The sequence below is a fragment of the Amblyomma mixtum genome, chromosome 8, assembly GCF_055824585.1.
Source record: "Amblyomma mixtum isolate Tamu chromosome 8, ASM5582458v1, whole genome shotgun sequence".
Taxonomy (NCBI): Eukaryota; Metazoa; Arthropoda; class Arachnida; order Ixodida; family Ixodidae; genus Amblyomma; species Amblyomma mixtum.
This window is the reverse complement of record NC_143019.1, coordinates 99,850,030-99,873,212: the sequence shown is the minus strand read 5'-3', so window position 1 is coordinate 99,873,212 and position 23,183 is coordinate 99,850,030. Positions and strand designations below refer to the sequence as shown.

Here is a 23,183-nt window from a genome sequence, read left to right as displayed (position 1 = left end):
TCTTGCGTGCTCAGCCGCGCGGTCATTAACGCACCGCCTCGTTTGGCCAACATAGGCTTTTCCGCAAGTCAGTGGTATTTCATACACCACACCTGTGCAGCACTTCACGTACTGCTTTCCATGCTTTTTAATGCAGGAGCTTTTTTTATCGCTCCCAATGCGCGCGGATAGCTGGCCAAGCTTTCGTGGGGCAGAAAACACGACCGGCACGTCATGTCGCTTTGCCACTTTCTTCACATTGTGCGTGACCCTGTGCATATGAGGAACAACTTCTGGTCTCACGGATTGTTTGTTCGGCTCAGTCGACTTCTGAAACATCGCACACTTGACTTTTCTTAGGAGGGCTTCAGCGACTGCTGTGATAACCGTGCATGGGAACCCCGCCGAAACCGACCGATCAACTTGCGTATCAAAACTCGTCTGCAGAGCATGGTGACACGACTTCACGAGAGCCGACTCAAGGCAGAAGCGAGCAATGGCGCGTTTTACAGTTTTTAAATGTGCTGATGTGTAAGGCAAAAGCACCTTCTGGGCTCGAGGGGAATAACGCCAACAAACATGATCCTCGCCCAGGGTAATATTAAGGTCTAAAAACTGTAAGCACACCCCTCTTGGTAGCTCATGAGTGAACACCAACCCCCTCCCCTCTTTTTGGAATTTGGCTAAAAGTGTGCTTACAGCATCCGTGTAGGTGTACGATTTTCTAGTTGTTTTTAAAAAACAAAAAAACTTGACCTACACGGATGCTGTAAGCACAGTTTTAGCCAACTTCCAAAAAGAGGGGAGGGGGTTGGTGTTCACTCATGAGCTACCCAAAGGGGGGTGCTTACAGTTTTTCGACCTTAATATTACCCTGGGCGAGGATCATGTTTGTTGGCGTTATTCCCCTCGATCCCAGAAGGAGCTTTTGCCTTACACATCAGCACATTCAAAAACTGTAAAACGCGCCTTTGCTCGCCTCTGCCTTGAGTCGGCTCTCGTGAAATCGTGTCACCATGCTATGCAGACGAGTTTTGATACGCAAGTTGTTCGGTTGGTTTCGGCGGGGTTCCCATGCACGGTTATCACAGCTGTTGCTGAAGCCCTCCTAAGAAAAGTCAAGTGTGCGATGTTTCACAAGTCGACTGAGCCGAACAAACAGTCCATGAGACCAGAAGTTGTTCCTTATGTGCACAGGGTCGCGCACAATGTCAAGAAAGTGGCACAGCGACATGACGTGCCGGTCGTGTTTTCTGCCCCACGAAAGCTTGGCCAGCTATGCGCGCGCATTGGGAGCGATAAAAAGAGCTCCTGCAACAAAAATCATAGAAAGCAGTACGTGAAGTGCTGCACAGGTGTGGTGTATGAAATACCACTGACCTGCGGAAAAGCCTATGTGGGCTAAACGGGGCGGTGCGTTAATGACCGCGCGGCTGAGCACGCAAGATCGCTAACAAATCTAGGAGGTGCGCATCATTCGCAGCATTGTGCTGAGTGCTTCGTGTGTAATCGTGCGGCAGAACATGGGCCGGGGCAAAAAAGATGCCAGCAATGCAAGAAGTGTGAGCCACGGCTTCGGGAGATAAAGCTTCTGGGCAGGAGTGGAGATACGAAGGCGAGGGAGCTTTTGGAAGCATTCCACATTAGGAAGAGGCGATTAGATTGCGTGAGTGATACCTCGGTTCGCCTTTTCAAGAATTAGATATCATATCTTGAGCGGTTTTGTTGATGCCTGTTGTTTCGGTGTTCTTTGCGCATGCCTTGAAATTTCCATATATTTGCTGGCTTTGCAGTAAATAAAATCAGATGAAGTTAGCGCATGTCCTGTGTCAGTCTTTCTTGTGTACGTCTTATTGCAGCCCTATTACCATTTCTGTCTCAAAGGATTACATCATCCAGTGAATTTACTGTAGATTTGAACCATAGGTTACTTATAAGCAGCGTCATGTTGAAGTTCTATGAAAACAGGATGCATCACTTTAAAATAAACAAATATGAGCGCACCGGAATCTTTTCCGTCGTAGGTCAGGCCTGTGATGATGATGGTGCTGTCGCTGGCGGCGTACACGAATCCACTAAGGTCATTACTGTAACCGTATATCTGCGCGATGTGCTTCCCGTGGTATCCATCAACGGCGCCTGCGGCAAGAAACCCGCGCACACGTGAGAACTGTAAGGTTGAAGAAAAAGACGCTCACCTCGGAAATGATTTCGTCTCTTCCCTTACCGAACATACAGTGTGTGTCCGGAAAGTAACGAGTGATTTTTTTTTTCGGCTCTGCTGTTGGTCCTACCGCGCTCGGATTGGTTGGGTAAGGGGGGGGGGGGTGCATTCAACTTTTCACTACTGCCCAGCGCAGTCTACTACAAGCACTGGGAGCTTCAGAATCGCTGTTTCTGTGTGCCTACTGATAGCGCTTGTGTCACGACGTGCGGTGGCTTCCGCACGCGAACAAGAGTACGCGATCAAATTCTGCGGTAAACTCCATAACTGTCATGCTGACACCTGCCAAATGATTCAGCAAGTCTATCGGAGTTTTACTTTGTAAAACTCTTAAGTTTCAAGGTGATTGAAGGCGTTTTGAGGCGGGCTGGGAAGACGTCGATGATGAATCTCGCTCTGGACGGCCATCAACGAGCAATAGTGACGAAAATATGTCTCGTGTTCGTGATCTTTTGAACACCGACCCTCGAATGAGTTTGCAGATGATAGCAGAGACTCTGAATATTCAAAAACCTCCATGCATGACATCGTAACTACGTGGATGTGCTCGAGAGATTGAGAAAAGGGGTCCTCCGAGCACGAAAGGAGATCGCCGATATGTGGCAGATGCACAACGACAACGCTCCCAGCCACACTTCTCTCTGCGTACGGGAGTTCCTGGCCAAGCACAATTTGTCGACGCTGCCCCAACCCCCCTAAAGTCCTGACCTAGCTCCAGTAGACTTGTTCTTGTTCCTGAGAATCAAGACCGCCCTTAAAGGGGCCCGTTTTGGCAACAACGAAGCGATCCAAACCACTGTGACAAAGGCTCTAAATAAGGTTCTTGTCGACGCCTTCCAGGATGCGTACAGTGCAAGGCAGAGTCGCTGGCGAAAATATTTAAATGCCAAATGGGACTACTTCGAAGAGTTTTAAGCGTTTGTAACGATATCGAATATTATCGTGAATATTTTTTCCTTAAGAAAAATTGCGTTATTCTCTGCACACACTCCGTACACAACGATTATTTTGACCATATGACAGCATAGCAGCCCCCTTCGGCATATGGATGCGATGCTCTAGACTTGTGAGCCCAAGGGCTGCATGTGCCGCCAAAATGATTGTTCTGCGTGAATATTATATCACTGACATGTATTTCTTTTCTAACGCGTCAAATTTCTTTACTGAGAGCCGACTCCGTAAAAGAATAATTAAAGGTAAAATATTTGTGTGTGCGGCGTAAATATTTCAGAAGTAAAGCACCTAGTCAGCACGAACACTGGTTTATGTAGTTTATCGCCCCAAAGCAACTCATGTTATAAGGTTCCGTTGTGGAGGGCTCCGGAAATTTCCACCACCTAGGGTTCTTTAACGTTTACTGGCACCACACAGTACACCGGACTCTAGAATTTCGCCTCCATCGAAATTCGACCGCTGCAGCTGAGATCGAACTTCCGTCTTTAGGGTCAGAAGCCGAGCGCCATAACCACTGTGCCACCAAGGCGGAGCGCGACGAATTCTGATGCGTTACACGACTCGGTTCAAAGCTGCGACTTATTCGTAGCAAGTGAGACACATAAGTGGGCCACTATATAAATCACTCATGGTAAAAAGAGCTACTACTGGGGCTAGTTGGAAATACATACTTGAAGGAATTGGTGAGCGCTAAAAAACACGGAAAAAGGGACGAACACACAGGACGAAGCGCTTTCTAACAACTGTTTAATCTCAAAAGGAACATGACTATATACACACATTTGACGTCATACGTGACGTCATGGCGTCATGCGTTCCTGCCCTCGTAACCACCTCTACAGCCTCACGAAACGCAAGCGAGTCTATAGTGAATGTTAGAATTTTTACATAATTAATATAATTGCATTTATTACTTAGGCAGAATTTAAAAAAATACTCTGAAGTGCGCCACACGATTGGAAAAAATATTCATTTGCTTTCACTTTGCTCCGGTGCGCCACTTATTCCTAATATTTGTTTCTAGTTACGTTAAACGCGCTGCATGTCATTGCTTGTATGCGCAATTCACAATTGATTGCACTACTTCCTTATTTTTATCGAATAACTTCTCCACTGTTAAATCTATGGCACTCTTTATAGGAAGGCTCTTGAACACCTCGGCCGAGCGAATAATATTGATTACTGTTGATTAATGGATTTTAACCATCACGTTCGATTTATGAAAGCAAATCTCAGCACCACTGGTACAGACTTCCATATGAACGATAATATTGAAAGTGTTCTTTTTTGTCGCGTAGGAGAGTAAGTGCTATATAAAGTACTGTGTTCCAATTACATAAAGCACAGCTATCGACGAGTCTCATAGTAGTAGTGACTAAGGAAGCTTCATTAAGCACGGAAAGAGAGCACATTAGGTAGGGTTGCGTGCAAATAAAACTGGCTGAAAGTGCAGAAGCCGTTCGATGGCCAGTTGGCAATAAAAGAATAGAAAATAGCCACACCACTCTACAAAATTGTTGATTCAAGGTAGAACAGAAAGCCTGTGTACTTGTAAATCGCGTGTGTTTATCGTGGTGGTCCAATAGGATTGCTGGGGTGCTCAGCCTGCAGTTTCCTTGAGCTTGGTTTCGACGGGAAATTGAGAAAGTATTGACTGTGTGGCTGTTTTCGTACTAATAATATTACTGATGCAAGCAGCAAGCGAAACCTTGTACAACGAGGTACTCGAGTAATTCAAAAATATTACCCAAAAAAACAAACAATAAACAATACACTGTTTAAAAAAAAATATGCGCTAGGTTGGTAAAATAAACCTGCAGGTATAGGGAGCACATTTGTTGGGCGTACGGCGCTGAAAACCTATACCAGCGAAAGAAGTCGCATGTTTCACGTGGTGAGCGAAGTGAATGCAAAAACGCAAACTTACAGCTCTGGACTCCCGGGGGGTGTGTCGGTGACAGACGCCGCGTAGTTCGAGAGGGCGGGACTGTGAGAGAGACGCGGTTAATACTGAGACCAACGTGGAATGAGAGAAAGGACTCAAAATAAAATTCCTTGAACGCAGCAAAATATTTAGTAAGAACCAAAGCGCTGCCTTTTGCGCGTGAAATCAAGAAAGTGCATAGGTTTAGCCTCTAAGCTCTCGGCTGTCTCAGCTCTTTTTTTCTCTTTATGCTCATCAGTGTCTAAAACACAGTAAAGGAAACCCAGCCGCACATTAAGAGACACAGAGCGCCTATAAATATTGATAGCGTTTAGGTAGTGAACAGAAAAAAGCCACTAAGATGCCGGATCTCCTACTGAGATTGCTTCAACACGTGCATATTTTGAAGTCGATTATGTAGGATATCTTTGATTTGGCCGCGAGGCAGCATCTGCATTATTCACCATCGTCCTCCTCCTATATGTACTAGGCACGCTCAAAGACGTTACAAACTCGTGCTGCATACAGCGCATGTTTTCAGTCGGGTGGTGTCTGAAGCCATAGCGGTCAAAGGAAAAATCCTTTCTACGAGTCATTCGCAGACCGCCTCCCAGACAGATTTAGGTCGACACGGAGGAGCTATTGCCTTCTATCTTGGTTTGGATTGGTTTCATAGGGTCTAATGTCCCAAAGCGACTCGAGCTATAAGACACGCCGTAGCGAAGGGCTCCGGAAATTTCAACCACCTGGGATTCTTTAAAGCGCACTGACATCGCACAGTACAGGGGCTTCTAGAATTTCGCCTCCATCAAAATTACTTCGACATTAGTTGAACCTCCTAATACTATGAGCCATCGGCCCGATTGCGATCGCACAATAGGCGACTAACGAGAGCTTCGCCTACAGAGAGAAGCAAGAGGAGGAAAGGCGACACGTGGTTAAAAAGAAAAAAAAAACACTGCACTGTATGCATGGATTCCTTAAGTAGGGCTTACTAGTCATAGTACGAATTTTCCTGAAATTTTTTTTTCAGCTGGAGTCTTCTGTTTTCCCGAAAAATGCGGGTTTCTTTAGTTGCGTTACTATTTGGAATGTCATCTTTATGTTTATTTCGCAAACTTTTAAGTGTGTGTGGCATCTTTTGGCTTCTTTCCTGCTATTATTGGGGTGAATAGGCGAGCGCAAATTAAAGTTAAGGGATTATTGCCTTTGCATATTGTCTTCTTGCAGCTGTGATGCAAGGAAGCCCAGAAAGAAGAAAGGCCAATCGCTATCGATAAGCGGTTCTCAGGCAATCTTCTGTGCGAAAACTACCGAGCAACTCAGCGAGTGTTCTCGGCAGTCATCACAAAATCGGGATCGTTAAAGCTCTCGTGCGTGCTCAGTTAAGAGAGGATAAAGCTTTCGAAAAACTATAACGGTTGAAGGAATGGCATTTATGTGGAATGACGTGGAAACTTTAGCGCGTATTATTTCGACGGTAAGGAACACTGTGCACTGCTTTCTAATTCAAAGGACAAAACCAGTTAAGAAACTGAAACCACTGAGTCGCAAAACGAGGCACGTTGCCAGATAATGATCATTGAGTGAGACTACTTCTGTGCACCTTTATCTCATGTTTATGCCTTTTTTCTCCTCATTTTCACTTGTAACCCCTTATCGCCAACGGCAGCGTAGTGTAGCTGACAGCTGCGATTTTTCCTTTGTTGTGTGCACTCGGTCCTCTTAATTAAGTTTTCCTGAAAAATTCAATTCAAAGCAGAGATTTTCTCCAACGTATTATTCCAACAACTAGCCCTCCTGCAACCTTTCGGTGATTCATTATTTTTCATAACGGTCTGTCGCCCATCAGTATTCAGTGGCCTGTTTTTAGCGCTCATTCCTCGAAGTTTCTCTATTTTTCCGTGATTCACGCGTTGCAAAGCTCTTGAACGCAAATGACACTAAAGAGAAACTATGAGTCTAACTATATTTATCAACCAAGGCCTTCCCCTGTCGAGCATCAATCAAATACCACCCGACTCTGACTGAAAACGGAGCTAATATCAGCTACAAAACACTGGAGTATTAAATGCAGGCATCCACCCCATCGACTACAAAAGAATGTAAAGCAGAGAGATCAAAAAAGTATGAAGGCAGAAGCACATTTGTGCGCTGATTCCTTCGCCCGAGGTACAGCGATAAATCAATTCCATTAGCAGATCAAGGATTCCGTTTCTAGCCTTGACGTCACAAGTTTGAATCGAGTGACGGTGAAAAAAAATTTTATTTTCGAATTCTCTCTTGCTGTCGCACAAATATTGAGTTGGTAGAAAGAGTCACACAATCAGTTTTTCCTGAGAACAAAATTTAACGGTGCCGTTCTGAGTGTCGCTTTCAATGCTTCCACGCTTTCACGTCAGGACCAACCAAATTGCATATAGTAGAATGTACACGTAGTGATAGGCTCGTGTTAATACATTTGCATCTTGCTTCGTGGTATAAGTATTGTGAACAGTCGCAAATAACCTGGATCTGACGTAGCCGTCTCCCCCGAGGTCTCTCTTCGCGGTCCTGGAGGGACTTGCACGCCGACAGGTGGCGCCAGATTGTTTCCCAGACCAGATTCTCCATGAATTTCGCCACCGCTGCCTTTCCCGGTGTCGTCCGATTCTTGGCCTGCGTTCGAAACACACCTGATGGAAAATTTTCGCGAAACAAACGAGATTTTGCTGCGAAGCAGAAGTTTTAGCATGATGGAAACCCACTGAACAGTCCAGACAGACAGAACGGAAAACAATAACACGGCCACAAGCGCTTGTGTTCGTCTTGCTCTTTTTTGTCCTGTTAGCGCTGTTCAACTGGTTTTCATCAACATGCACCAGCCAGGCTAAGCCCTCTTAGAGAATTTTCATCATGTTTTGAGAGGAGATGGGAAATGAACACAACAGCCGCCTACCCTTTAATATTTCAAAAATAAATCTGGTAAAATTGAATCGCAGTGCATGTTGCGTATCTTGCTGTTCGCCTTTGTTTGGAACAGTGAAATATAGCTTGACGAGCAAACGCTGTAGTCTCATCACCGTACTAGCCCTTACAATGACTGAGAAGAGTGCACTCATTTATGGAACCAATACAATGCATTCAGGCGGACGCACGAGACAAAGCCACATTGTCGGTCAAATAATCTTCAAAATCATGAGGAGCAGTAAACAAATACTAGGGCACCCGGTAATATCAGGAGAAATATGACAACTTTCATACGGCTGCTGCCTTACATATGCAGATGGCACTGTAGCGTTATCTTCGGCTATTTATCATAAGGAGTGCGTCTCACAGCTCGCATTATGTGCCTTTACTCCTTCACAGAAACTTCAGTCCATCACGTCAGGGCTGAAACTTGCGCTGCCGGCGTTTGTAAGCATATTTATTTGGCTACTGTTTTCTACTATGCTGTGAATTCCGCTAGAGGCATGCTCTCACTCACCTTGCGATGCGGTAAGAAGAACAGCGAGCACCGCCACAAATGCGAAGAACAACACGGCAGACAAGGCCACGATCATGACCTTCGGAGTGTCAGAGGACCTGGAGGTTTTAAATGAACTTCTGTAAGCCCTCTGAGTTGTCCAGAGCCTTTTTTGTGCAGAAATAAGAACAAACAAATGTTTTTGGCGGTTCATGATCCCAACAATTAAAAACTGCCTCCCAGCACCAGCACAGAAAAGCCGGCTCAGCCTTTTAGCCAGTGTACTTTCACTCCCTCTCGGACCCTGGGTACCTCGGGGCCTGGTGCTAAAAAATGAGCCTTCGCCAACAGCGAAACTACAGTTTAACAACGCGAACTATTCTGCGAGTCGGTCTCGTTTTGTGATGAAAAAGTGAACCCCACACGGACCGATAAGGCATGAAATGACAGAGCTCTGCACTGACTAAAAAATTTGGAGTGCATCAAAATACACCTTACATAAACACACAAGAAGAATACCGCTCACCAGGAATTATTATGGCACACAGTTCCTTATTTGCTGAATTCCATAGGAGAATAAATTAAATTCCAAAAACCGGAGTTTAAGAAATATCTCAAATCGTATTTGTTAAAAAAAACATTTCTTTTCTTCAATAAGACATTGTTTATATTCATTAATTTTCGGTGTAATCAAGGTGTGTATATATTATCAGAGTACGGTGTGCTATGTGTCAGTAATCTATGTGTGTGTGTGTTTGCAATTACATGAGTTTTGCAGAGTGCCGAGATGTGGATTTAGCGTTTCTTTTTCCCTTAAATTCTACTAAGTGTTGTCTAATTCCGTAATTATATGTTCACTTTTATATGTTGAAATATTTATATTGTAGTGAATTACAAGTAACGCGCCTGAACTATTATGAATGCGCCTCAGGTTGCCTCGATGGCAGACGAAGAAGTTGACGACGAAGTGTGCCGGCGCGCGCGGCTCCAGCTCTCTGGCTGTGTAGACTGACTGTGATTTTGCTGCCGTCCGCTCAGCTGTTTGGCGAACTGTATAGCTGAGGTCACTAGTACGCGAACCCCCTTTCATTTGGTGGAGGTTGCGGTCGTCTGACGCCCTGGACCTTCGCAGCCGTCTTCTCCAGCCGCTCACAATGCCTAAGGACTCCGTGCCCAGTCCTGCACCACCCACCCCGACCGTTCTGTGCGCTGAAGCGCTGCGCCAGCGTGATCCCGCTTTCTTCAGTGGCACCGGCGACGATGACGTCGAGGATTGGCTGGCATCGTACGAACGGGTGAGCACCCATAACAAGTGGGACGATGCACTCAAACTTAACAACGTCATCTTCTACCTTTCGGACGTTGCGAACCTATGGTTCAGAAACCACGAATCCGACATCCCCACGTGGTCAGCTTTCAAGTCCAATTTTTCTGATGTATTTGGCAGGCCTGCGGTGCGCAAGCTGCGCGCGGAACAACGCCTGCGGAGTCGGGCGCAGCTGCCTGGTGAAAATTTCACCAGCTACATAGAGGACGTTGTGAACCTGTGCACACGAGTTGATGCCTCTATGTCTGAGCGCGCCAAGATTTAGAACATTTTGAAAGGAATCGACGACGATGCGTTCCAGATGCTTCTGGCACGCAATCCCACCACAGTCGCCGACGTCATTACTCATTGCCAGAACTTTGACGAACTTCGGAAGCGACGCATCCTCACCCGTTCTCCGCTCTCGCAGCAGGAATCGCTTGCTTCCCTCACATCTGACACCGACCCGGCGCAACTGTCACCGCAGATAAAGCAGTTTGTTCGGGAGGAAGTCGCGCGTCAGCTCTCGTTGATGCCCTCCAGTCACGACGCTGCGACTCCTCTGGTGGCGCCATTGCAGGAGGTCATCCGCCATGAAGTTGCCGAGGCTATTCCTACTGCACATCCAGTCCCTTCGGTTGCTCCCTTAACCTACGCCGAGGCTCAGTATCCCCAACCATCTCCTATACCCGCCCGGATGACCTACGCAGAAGCAGCGGCGCGCTCCGTGCCCCTGACTGTTCCACCTCGTCAGCCCGTCCTGCGCCCCGCCCCGTCTCTACGACCAGCCCCGGTTTCTTCGCCGTCCCCGCAGCGGCTTTACAACCCTTGGCGCACATCGGATAACCGACCCATCTGTTACTCCTGTGGGTACGCGGGGCATGTCGCCCGCCACTGTCGCCGTCGCATGGTGGCATCGCCGACCATCTCAACCCCTGTGCATCCATCCCAGATGTTTTATTCGGCTTCTCCATCCTCGCCGCTAGACGCGTACGCCCCCGACCGTCGTGCTTACGAGGCCCGACGTTCTCCATCACCGCGCCGTCGCTCACTGTCACCAATGCGCCGTCGCCCTCCCTCCGCTGAAGAGGGAAACTAAGATCCGCAGTTCCGGAGGCAAGAACTGCGCGCTGTTCGAAAAGCTCAAGGCCTCCGTTTTCCCCACGCAACGTTCTTCAGGTCATCGTCGACGGACTGCCGGTACATGCGCTTATCGACACGGGTGCCTCAGTATCAGTGATTCACGAAAAACTCTGCCGCCGCTTGCGCAAAGTCACGACGCCATTGACTGGTCTCTCGCTCCGCACCGCTAGTGAACAGTGCATTGCCCCTCTCGCCTCGTGCACAGCGCGAGTCTTCATTGAAGATATATTGTATTCAGTCGAATTGTTGGTGCTGTCCTCATGCTCACATGACATAATTCTCGGGTGGGACTTTCTGTCACACAACGCCGTCATCGATTGCGCCCGCGCTGAAGTTGAATTTTCCCCTTTGTTTGACGAGCTTACTACTGAAACCTCTGCCCCCTTGCCACTCAAGGTCACTATCGCTGAAGATGTTGAAGTAGCGCCGGGAGCATCTGCCCTTGTTTCCCTGTCGTGCCGTGCCGCGTCGGATGACACCGTTTTATTTACGCCGTCTGCTTCCTTTGTTCGCCGGAAGAACCTGCCGCTACCTTCTGCTGTCCTCGATGTTCGGCGGGGTGTCACGAAGATGCTGCTCTACAATCCATCCTCGTGTGCCCTTACCCTGCTACCTGGTGAGTCCCCTGGCTGCATTCAACCTGTCTGCCTTCTCTCTGCCCTTAATGTCCACGAGGCAGCCAGCGGTCCCTCTCTAAACGCCATGCATTCCGAGCACGCTACTGAACCTGAGCCTGACGAACTTTTCCGCGCCGCCATCGACGATACTCTTCCGTCCACCTACCGTCAGCAGCTTTCAGCCCTTCTCCACACTTTCCGCTTCGCTTTCGATGCAGCCCATCAGCCTTTAGGCCGTACATCAACCGTGGCTCATCGCATTGAGACCGGCTCCCACCCGCCTTTTCGGCAGCGCCCCTATCGCGTGTCTGCGGCTGAGCGTCAAGTGATAAGTGAGCACGTTGAAGACATGCTGCACCGTGGCGTCATCCGTCCCTCTCACAGGCCTTGGTCTTCTCCGGTGGTGCTGGTCAAGAAGAAAGACGGTTCTATCAGATTTTGTGTCGATTACCGGCGACTGAACAAAATTACCCACAAAGACAATTATCCGCTTCCCCGCATCGATGACGCTCTTGACTGTCTCCAAGGCGCCGAATACTTCTCCTCTCTTGACTTGCGTTCGGGCTACTGGCAGGTCCCGATGGCTGCCGCTGACCGTGAGAAGACCGCATTCGTTACCCCCGACGGCCTTTACGAGTTCACCGTTATGCCATTCGGCCTGTGCAACGCGCCAGCTACATTCGAAAGAATGATGGATAACGTCTTACGGAAGCTGAAGTGGCATACGTGCCTCTGTTACTTGGACGATATCGTTGTCTTTTCGGTAGATTTTTCCACTCACCTCACGCGCCTGCAGCAGGTTCTGACTTGCCTCACCGACGCCGGCCTACAGCTTAATCTGAAGAAGTGCCACTTCGGCGCCCGGCAGCTAACCATCTTGGGTCACATTGTATCTAAGGAAGGCGTTCTCCCCGACCCGGCCAAACTTCGCGCTGTTGCGGAGTTTCCCAAGCCGACAACAATGAAGCAGCTTCGGAGCTTTATCGGTCTGTGCTCCTATTTTCGGCGCTTCGTCCGCAATTTTGCGTCGATCATTGCGCCACTCACGAAACTGCTTGGAACAGACAACCACCTGTCCGCTTGGTCTCCCGAATGCGAAGACGCGTTCACCACACTGCGCCGTCTTCTTACCTCGCCGCCCATACTTCGCCACTACGATCCGAGAGCCCCTACCGAGGTGCATACTGACGCAAGTGGCGTCGGCCTCGGAGCTGTCCTGACTCAGCGGAAAGATGGTTATGAGGAATACGTCGTGGCGTATGCGAGTCGGGTGCTCAGCAAGGCTGAATGCAACTATTCCGTTACGGAGAAGGAATGTTTAGCGATCGTCTGGGCACTCATGAAATTTCGACCCTATCTGTACGGCCGCCAGTTTGATGTCGTCACGGACCATCACGCGCTTTGCTGGTTGTCGTCTCTTAAAGACCCGGCCGGCCGCCTCGCCAGGTGGGCTCTCCGCCTTCAGGAGTTCGACATCCGCGTTGTATATCGCTCTGGCCGTAGGCACATGGACGCCGACGCTCTATCTCGATCTCCTCTGCCCACCGCCGCTGCATGCTCATCCGTGCCTGAACCCGTCCTCTCGCCTCTTACCGCCTCTGATATGCTTGCGGAACAGCGCAAAGACCCGTGGCTTGCGTCGATCATCGACGTCGTGACCAACGCTCACACTGCTGTGCCTTCGCGCACTCTACGCCGCCAGGCACCACATTTTGCGTTCCGTGATGGCCTGCTCTACCGCCGTAACTACACGCAAGATGGTCGACGGTGGCTCCTCGCGATACCTCGCCATTTACGTTCTGAGATCTGTGCCTCGTTTCACGCTGACCCACAATGTGCCCACGCCGGTGTGTTGAAGACGTTTCAAAGAATATCTCAGCGTTATTATTGGCGCGGCATGTACGGCTACATTCGCCAATACGTCCGCTCCTGCATCGCCTGTCAGCGACGCAAGTCTCCCGCGCCACGTACGAGCGGCCCCTTGCAGCCATTGCCGTGCCCGGCTCGCCCATTCGATCGCGTTGGCGTCGACCTCTACGGCCCGCTGCCCTACACGTTATCTGGGAACCGCTGGATAATTGTTGGCGTCGACCACCTAACCCGATATGCAGAGACCGCCGCACTACCCGCTGCCACTGCTCGTGACGTTGCCCACTTCCTGCTGCACAATTTTGTTCCCCGCCATGGTGCGCCGCGCGAGTTGCTCAGTGATCGAGGCCGTGTCTTTCTTTCGGACGTGGTGGAAGCCCTCCTCAGAGAGTGTCGCATCATTCATCGGACCACCACTGCCTACCACCCTCAAACTAACGGGCTGACTGAGCGCTTTAATCGCACTCTCGGCGATATGCTCACCATGTACGTCTCGTCAGATCAGTCTAACTGGGACTCTGTGCTGCCTTTTGTGACGTACGCATACAATACCGCCACCCAGTCAACCACCGGATTTTCCCCTTTCTACCTGTTGTATGGTCGTGAGCCGTCCTCCACAATGGACACGGTTTTGCCGTACACTCCGGACGCCTCCGAATGCACGCCCCTTTCCGAACTCGCCAAGCACGCCGAGGAATGTCGCCAACTGGCCCGTTCTTTCACCTCGGACTCCCAAGGTCGCCGAAAGCATGAACACGATGCCCATCAAACCGCGCACGCTTTCTCTCCAGGTTCATTAGTTTGGCTTTGGGTCCCCTCCACTACACCAGGACAGTCTTCGAAATTTCGCAGAGAACATCATGGCCCTCACCGCGTCGTCGAATCAACATCCCCTGTTAATTATATTGTAGAGCCGCTTACACCCTCTTCGGACTTGCGTCGTCGCGGCCGTGAGCTTGTCCACGTCAGTCGCCTCAAGACTTATTACGACCCGCTCCTCTTGCCAGCACCATAGGTCGCCAGGATGGCTCCTCTTCCATCCCGGGGCCATTGTAGTGAATTACAAGTAACGCGCCTGAACTATTATGAATGCGCCTCAGGTTGCCTCGATGGCAGACGAAGAAGTTGACGACGAAGTGTGCCGGCGCGCGCGGCTCCAGCTCTCTGGCTGTGTAGACTGACTGTGATTTTGCTGCCGTCCGCTCAGCTGTTTGGCGAACTGTATAGCTGAGGTCACTAGTACGCGAACCCCCTTTCAATATGGTCAAATGTGTTTTTGTAATTGAGCGCTGTTTCCCTGTCTATCTTTTCTTTTTATTAAGTGTGCACTGAAATGCCGAATTGTGCTACCTGGGGCAGGAGCCTCTGCAGGCTATGAGCCTTTAGCTCCTGCTCCTTTTTTCTCTGTTGTGAGAAAATGAAAAATGAAATAAATAAAGAAAGAAAGAAAGAAAGAAAGAAGGAAAGAGAGAAAAGAAGAAGAAAGAAAGATAGAAAGAAAGAAAGAAAGAAAGAAAGAAAAAAGGAAAGAAAGAAAGGAAGAAAGAAAGAAAGAAAGAAAGAAAGAAAGAAAGAAAGAAAGAAAGAAAGAAAGAAAGAAAGAAAGAAAGAAAGAAAGAAAGAAAGAAAGAAAGAAAGAAAGAAAGAAAGAAAGAAAGAAAGAAAGAAAGAAAGAAAGAAAGAAAGAAAGAAAGAAAGAAAGAAAGAAAGAAAGAAAGAAAGCTCTGCCTTGATGACATGACGCGAACGTGGCCGAAGGTGGCCGAAGCTGGCCACCGTGGAAGGTGGCCAGCTTTCTCACATTCCAGTGGGCGTGTTGCGATGACGCCGCATCGTCATGTGACCTTGGTGGCTTACCTAGGTTGCTTCTGTCGGGAGTTTTCGCTCACAATGCCGATGCCGTCGATGGCGAGAGGTACGGAGCATCGCTACGTGTACCTTATACTTGAAATCGAGAAGCAGGACAAGAAGATCATTTCGCTTGGATGCCTAAGACTGTCGCGCATTTTTTTCTCGTGTTGCGCATGGCGGTTCGAGTCCGCTCCTAAATCCTCAACCCAGCAAAATACATTAAAGAGAACCTTTATTACCCAATTTGAGGCGATAAAATGTAATAAATGATGAAATAAAATCTGGTTGCGGATAGGCGTCAACGAAGTTTCTTCAGAAAACTTCTGAAAACTCCTCTGCTGTAGGTGAACCCTTTTTTTCAGTCTAGCGTAAACAAAACTATACAACCCCATTAAGAATAGCGCGAAACTAGGCATAATTCTGTAACTATAGGGCAATATCGCCGAGATGTGTTGCACGCAGAATAATTTGCCGCTCAAATATTTACTTATCTACTTCACCATCTTTTAGCTAACATTAGTAAGAGGAATTTCAAATATGGGATCCTTGTGTTTTCAAGTTACACGTAACTGCAGTCACTAAAAAAAAACCTTGGAAGATGCCTAATCTACCCTTAAGGGTACATTGCGGCAGCTACACACTCCGTTTCATAATAGCAGGCAACGCTACGGATGCTGCGGAAGAACTGCGTCCGCGAAGTGTATTACTTTGCTATGTATCATTAGCCTTCCTCGAATATCCGGTAAGTGTATGGACTGAAACAAAGAGCCGTATAGAAGGATGTGTAGCGCTGAAAATAATGGTCAAAGCTGTGAGGCACTCAGTCTTCGGGCCCTGTGGCTTTAAGTTTTGCTGTGCGTGAACCGCTTTTTGGGAACGGTTGAGTGGTATCGATTGTCCCTACCCAGTGCGTATCAAACCGCCATAGGGAATTCTTGCTTCTCGAAATCTTCATGAGTCACAGGGCAAAAAAGTGGCAATAGCCGAGGAGGTACCAGCCACGGCACCTGATTACTTTGTCGCAACGAAATAAGCTTGTGATCACACTTGGCTGTATAGCGAAGTATTTTTTGCCTCTCACCTACGATGTGCGAACCGGCACGCTAGTTTTGGCGGCGTTGCCTGCTATGTATGAAGTGGAGTATAAAGTGGTTTGATGCGTCACTGCTCTCCCAGATGGCACTTTCAAACACAGCCACAGGTGGGGCTTCTGAGAGCCAGGGTGCTTTTCCCGAGCTCCAGTATGGCTCATTTTTAAGCAGATACCTCATCGGGAAGCTTTCTCTGGAGCGATGAGCTGCGTCTCAGTGCGCTAGCACTAAGCCAGCCCCCTCCCCCCCGAACTCCTTTCGCCGTTGTCTGTCCGGTGACACGGATTACTAATTTCGCCACTGTCTGAATGTCTCTGTTCTCTTCCTAGGTGGGAGGTGTGCGACTTAAGTCACGTGACCTTGCCACGTCAAAAAAAAAAAAACCCTGCCCACTGGATTGTCACCTGATTGCCCTTCGTGGCATGTGGTAGTTCAGTCCTGAGAGGTTACTCGGGCTGAGCAACCTCGGCCTCACAAGCACCGCCTGCGGCAGCAGCCGCCATTGTCGTACTCTGTCGCATCACTTAACCTCTGCATCACTGCGCCGGGAATAGTATGAGGAATGACACCGATCTATGAACATAAAACATGTCCAACATTTAGTTTATGCCATACCGAAGTTTGCATTAATCTCATTTTCTGTTCTCCACTCCGGCAGCAAACGGTCAAATTGTTCCTGATCTCGAATATTTTTATTTGTCTCCGCTTCCAATTTTATGATCTCTGCCTTTGCTCATTCCCCATTGGTACCTTATGTATTTTGTGTTCTCTCATGCTCTTACCCTTTGCCATTTTATGTCTTTGTTTATTTGACTGAAAAATTATGCCCGCTAACTATTGCATAACTTATTTGTTCCGCAAACTATACTAACAGGTTTCAACCTGATTTACACCTTTTTTTTCGAGCTGCTCTGCAAAAGTAGTGTACTTATGCTAACGTGTTTCTGATGGTAGGTCACCCAGGCAGTTTTAGTTTGGGACCTCCAACTGTACAAAGTTTTTTTTGGCACTAATGAATGATTTGCATTTCGTTTTAACAAACCTTTAAACCTAAACACATTATTGGACAAAAGCTTTGAAAATTGGAAAAATGCACGATACTTTTATGTTAATACTGATGGTAATGGTCGAGTCATCAAATATGTACCAAAATCTTTATTTGAAAGAAACCAATGGGGAACGCTTTTCGCATTATCAAGACTGTTAATCGCAAAAGAATACAGGACCACCATCGGGCCATCTACTGGTATATTGATTTTTATAGTCAAATCTTCTATTATATGAACAATTTCCGCTTACAAATGGTTTACGGCTGGAAAATGCTTTCGCTCAGAATTGTTGCGCATGGTAAAAAAACCATTTCCTCATAATGGGTATTAACAGATTAACGCTATTGCCTCAATAACTTTAAAGCGGAGCTTCAGTCATCATACCAGTTTTAGACGAACACACCGAAATGCTGCGGTCGAAAAGCAGCAGTCCAACCAATGCATGCATGCAAAAAAAAAACATTTAATGCGACTCTCTCCTTGTGTCTTGTGTCTTGTTCTGTGTCTTGTTCTGAACATCGGCTACCCAAACTGTCTATCTTCCCATATGCTTACCTACATGTTTAGTTCGAAGGTATAGCAAGCCTTCTTAGCCTCTTTTGAGGCTTTTTTGAAGTGGCGTAATTTATAAAACCAAGTATTTTGGTGGCATAACTCCAGGTTTGCGAAAATATAACTGCGCAATGACAGAACGACTAAGTAATCAGCGGGTGCTGGAAAAATTACAATATATACGAAAATGTTTCAATATTTATCGCCGTGCACATGAACAATCAAGAGGTTAATGTTGCCAAGCTTGCCACGTCACACATTTGCACTTACCACTCCTGGTCACCTGGAAAAAGAAAATAATGATACTCACAAAAGCACTCTGTAAATACAGGAGACAATAGTTAGGAGTGCTGGAGCTGAAAAAAAGCGACTTCCGAAGAAGGCTGCTTCAAACAAAATGGACAGAAAAGAAGTTTGGTCCTTCAAAAAATTAATGCCATTCGGGCGCAGTGCATCACGGCGTCGGAGTGGCACATACCAAACTCTATACACTGAGCTATCCTGGCCTTATTTTCTACTTTCCAGCGTATTCGTACTGCGTGTAATCAAACCTTGAGGGTTTGCAGCAGCGCCATCTTTCTGTTAGCGATGGACTAGAGTGTATTGCCAAACCGCAAGTGCCACGTTAAACACGATGCGAACGGTAAGGGGGCCACGGAGCGAGTACCGTCTGATGCAGTATATGTCACGAAGGCGTCCAAAGCCTAGAGCAAGGGGACATAAGAGGCTCTGTCACATTTCAAGGAAGCCAACAGCCACGCAGTCCAAGGAATGCATAGAATGTTTTGATACAGTGCGCTTTTTTCAGTAGTTCAAGATTATTGCAACGATAATTTAAGCCGGAAAAGATAAGCGATTCGAAAGCAGGAAAGGAAAAACTAACAGCACCAGTGTAACTCGAACACGCGAATTCCGTATGTCGCGTACTGTGTTCTATCGAACGTGCTGTGGTGGAGCTTTACAGCATTCTCTTGTTGTGGGAACTTATGCTGCGTGTAACGAAACATAGCGTCACTCTACTCTCAAAGTTGGGTCATCCACAAGTCGACTAAACTCTAAAGTAGGTAGGGCAACAAACGTGATACCTCAACTGGTAGACTACTGTACGCGAGGTAGGTCGTGAGTTCGGAATCCACTGGAAGAATATGAGGTTGTTAGGCGCTTCTTGGTAAAGAATGATTAGGGCACTAATTTTTAAATATTCAGTATAACAAATTAAATAAAAAGGACCGCTTTTTCAAATGTGTGTCAAACTTTCCGTAACTGCTGGCTTTCGTCACATGAATGTCACATTGAACAGCTTCCATTCCTTAGCGTCAGTAGAGACATGTTAGGCGTAAAGGTATGACAAAAATACTTGAACATACCAACTCTTTCTTTGCAATGACCTCTTTTTGTAACGTTTAAAACTATGACGTTCATTTTATACCGCTGGTTTTATTTTCCTAATAACCGGCATTTTAAAACACGCACACCTGAATATTTTTTTCAGCAATGATGGTAATTACCCGCGCTCCACAAATCGATGTTTTCTCAAAGGGAATTCATAACGCTCTCTGTTCATGAGTGGGAAAACTATGCATGCAAAAACTCGCATTCCGAACGCTCCTGATACTTACCAGGCATGTCATTCAGTTCCGGTTCTGAAATTAAGGTTCCACTTTGCAGCACACGTTTTGCATAAGCAATACGCCGTTGTTGGTGCTTTTACAGAACGTTTCGCACCATTACAAATTTTCTTTGCAAAGCGCACTAAATATTCGATTTTTGGGATGTTGTTCCCTGTCCTACAGCTACCGCGCCTATTAAGAATAAAAAGGACATTGCGGCCCGGAATAGAAATAATAATTCAGTCGCTTCGAGATTATCATTAATATTGAAATGTCGTTGCACCCCCGTTTTTGCTGAAGGTAGTCAGTTGGTGGAGCTGACGATAAGAATTTTAAAAATGCTAAGCAAAATAATTATTATACTAAACTGGATTTAGAGCTATGGCAAATATTCTGAAGTAACTTCTTTGTAGGGCTGCTTTCTTACAGGTAGCTTCATATGAAACCGCACATTGAGTTTGCGCACGAAAGCGTATCGTGCTTTTAGTCAGCTCTGAAACTAAACATGGCACATCGCAATTATGCGTGAGAATACAATTAAAAATAAAAAATTGAGATCACTGGGGCGACCCACAATTGAGCAATGTGAAATGAGAACGTCCACATACTATTCGACGTGCGTAGGTGCTCTGGCGCCTATAGAATATATCGACGTCCACGACTATGTTGACATCAAAGTGTATTTTTCGCGTTTTTTCGTATTTAATTGATTAACCTCATCTACAAAATTTTTCCCATGGCCATAATTTATCACACGCTATCACAGTCACACTTTAACACATAGACCTTCAGAGAACGACGTAATTGTGGGGACGTAATTTGTGGACACGTTTTGAGGACTATTATTGCTGTCGCGACATAATGCTTTCACAGCAAATAATGGACTTTTAACTCACGCCGATGGAGCAGTCAATGGTTGATCGGGGATATTTTTCTCTTTTTTATAACTTGAGACAGTCGTTTATGCGATAATTTTCAAACACATTGTCGCATTACTGTACACGAAAATTGAGGTGGTAAGCGGAGCTGGGCCATGAATAATAGTGCTCAGGACTCGACTTTATTAGGTGAGATTACTCGGTCGGCAAGCACTAAATGATTTAACCTTTGCCTCTGGTCTGAAGGGGCCGAATGTTGACGTCTTGCACGCAGTTATCTCACAAGCACCAAAGGTGCCTCGCATACAAGACTGTAGCAAAAAATTACAGCATGCTTCATGCTTGGTCAGCTTTTTTCTGCCACCATCGCGGCCCACACGTTAGGCAATGAACTGGGAGCGAAATCGTGGTTAAAACAAGAGGTGAAATTTAATGCAAAAAATTTATACTTCACTAGGGAATGAGGCCGGTTTGTTTGGCGAAGCATGCGTGGTATTTAGGTGGCTCAAAAGACGACTAAAAAGAAATACTTCAAGGCAACGAGATAGTGCTGACATCTAAAAGATTTTAATTTACGCCTATGAAGAGACAACCACTATTAAACCTATTAAAGCGCGCTACCGTCTGTTAAAAACTACTAAGGTCAAAGCTTTCTGAGTTACTAAAGCGCAGTACGCTTGGCTGTTATAATTAACCTTATAAGAGGAGCAATACGACAGTATGTCGCATCTGACAAGTCGACAAAGAATACGAGATGGCGACTGCAACCTTTTCACTTCAAGTGACTCCATCCATTAAAAGATAGGTGTAGTACACTACATGTGTTTCTTTTATGACTCCTCTGTTTATCACAATGACGAAACCCAATAGATCGCTGACGATGAGGCGGTCAGAAATTCCACGTCTAGCCTTTTTGAGCTTCGGATATTAGGTAGGGGTGCGACCAGCAAAGATGTTTAAGAACTAAACATTCCACGTTGCTTCGAAGCTTTTGATAACTTTGCTGCACTCCTAGTTCTAAACTATCAGTATTCTGAGTTATTCTACAGATTTAAGAAAGGCGATGTGTAGTAGCTTTTAAAACTGGGTCGCTGACGTTTCGCCACGAAGTGGGAATGTAAATTAGGATACGGATAAGATACTCCAAGCTATTTGCAATAGCAAGCATCGGTTACATAATCAGAAGGTAATGACACTAGGTTCTTTGCAGCGAATTCAGTGAATTATTTCTAACACATCAACATGGTTACAGTTATGAGCGCTATTCTGTCCTGACCTCTGTGAAGAGTTCAATGTTAATAAAACAGCTCACTTTAGACCGCGTTCAACCAGATTCGTAGCGCTATCTTGGACACTAGTTCCCATTAATTGCTGTATATAACTTAATCCTAGCAGCTCCTGTGATGGTACAGTAGACACATCAGGGAGAAACCTGCTCTCAGAAATATATGCCGTTTCCTCCTTCATATCCTATGATGCGTTCTCGCCTAACGCAGCAGCATTTCTTTAAATATCCATCGTTATTGCTCCGTGGGCTGTATCTTTCCATGCTATACCTTGCGAAGAATAAAAACAGAATGAATGCTTTAATTATTGCTTTTGTGCTACATGCAGGCTAATGTAACTGTTAGACTATACTCCTGCAAAACATAAAAAAAATTGTGACCACATTTGAAAACCCAAAAGAGTTATTTACTCAGTCGAAACCAAAAGCCTCGATTCTGCCAGAAAGTGGCAATAGAAATACCTAAGCTGTACTGGAAAAATATTTCACAAGTACTTTTTGAATAAAATTTAAAAAAAATGCAGTCGTAGAGAGCAGGGCGACAGCAATAGCGCAGAAATCCTGAGCGTTAAGCAATAGCTACGGCAATAGCGCGAACAACAGAGGTAACTAGGATGCGTAATGCTGTTTTATACAAGGTTCCTTTTATATGTTCAGAGCGCATGTGTACAGAAACCTTGGCCCTCGGAACTCAGCATTCCGGTTTGAAGTGAGCCCTACTGTACAACTATGAGGAAAAGCAGTAAAATAATATTTCCTGTGTCGAGCAGACGTCCACAGAAGGAGAATGCTTACCCGAAAATGGAGCTGGTAAAAAAAAAAGTGCCGAATTCATGGTCAAAACATTAATCACTTCCAAAAAAAAAGATGGTCGCTTTGCGTAGTTAGCCGAAATGAGAATTAGGTGCGCGGGTAGTCCTTTTTTTCCTTCGGTTCCTGTGTTCAGATCCTGTGTTCACGGGTGGCAGTTATGCGGAACTGGTTATTCGTTCGATTCATAGATCCCTGGGACTCTTTCTAGCACCCCTGGCGCAGTGGCGCAGCGTTCAAGCGATGCGTCCCTGCCCTTATATGGCAGGTGCTGGAATCTGGAGAATTCGGATGGATGGGTTGGGTTGCAATCCAGGTTGCTGTTCGGGAGCATCCTCTCACGATTAACTGAGCTGCCGCCTCACATGGTGTGCAGGCTGCTCATGCTCACCTGCACACCACTCGAGACACACAGACGCAACGGCTAAATGTAAGGAATGAACACTTTAAGTGCTAGGGCACTAAAATCATGAAACTCATCAACAAGAGCAGATATAACTATCTGAAGCATTACAAGAATGCGGGTAACATTCTAATACAACTTGTAGATCTAAAACTTGCAAGCCAATGCTCCTGGATAATACAGAATATATTCG

General features: G+C 46.6%; 1 protein-coding gene across 1 annotated transcript in view; it reads right to left on the bottom strand.

Annotated features, from left to right (window-relative positions):
• Positions 1-8,623, bottom strand: part of LOC149333714 (uncharacterized) — a 28,319-nt gene extending 19,696 nt beyond the window's left edge. The window contains exons 1-4 of the mRNA XM_089557785.1: positions 8,548-8,623; positions 7,590-7,739; positions 5,085-5,144; positions 1,984-2,118 (exon numbers count right to left, since the gene is read on the bottom strand). Coding sequence (XP_089413911.1) covers positions 1,984-2,118; positions 5,085-5,144; positions 7,590-7,739; positions 8,548-8,623 — 421 coding nt within the window. The remainder of the gene's footprint in view (positions 1-1,983; positions 2,119-5,084; positions 5,145-7,589; positions 7,740-8,547) is intronic.
• Positions 8,624-23,183: the final 14,560 nt, after the last annotated feature.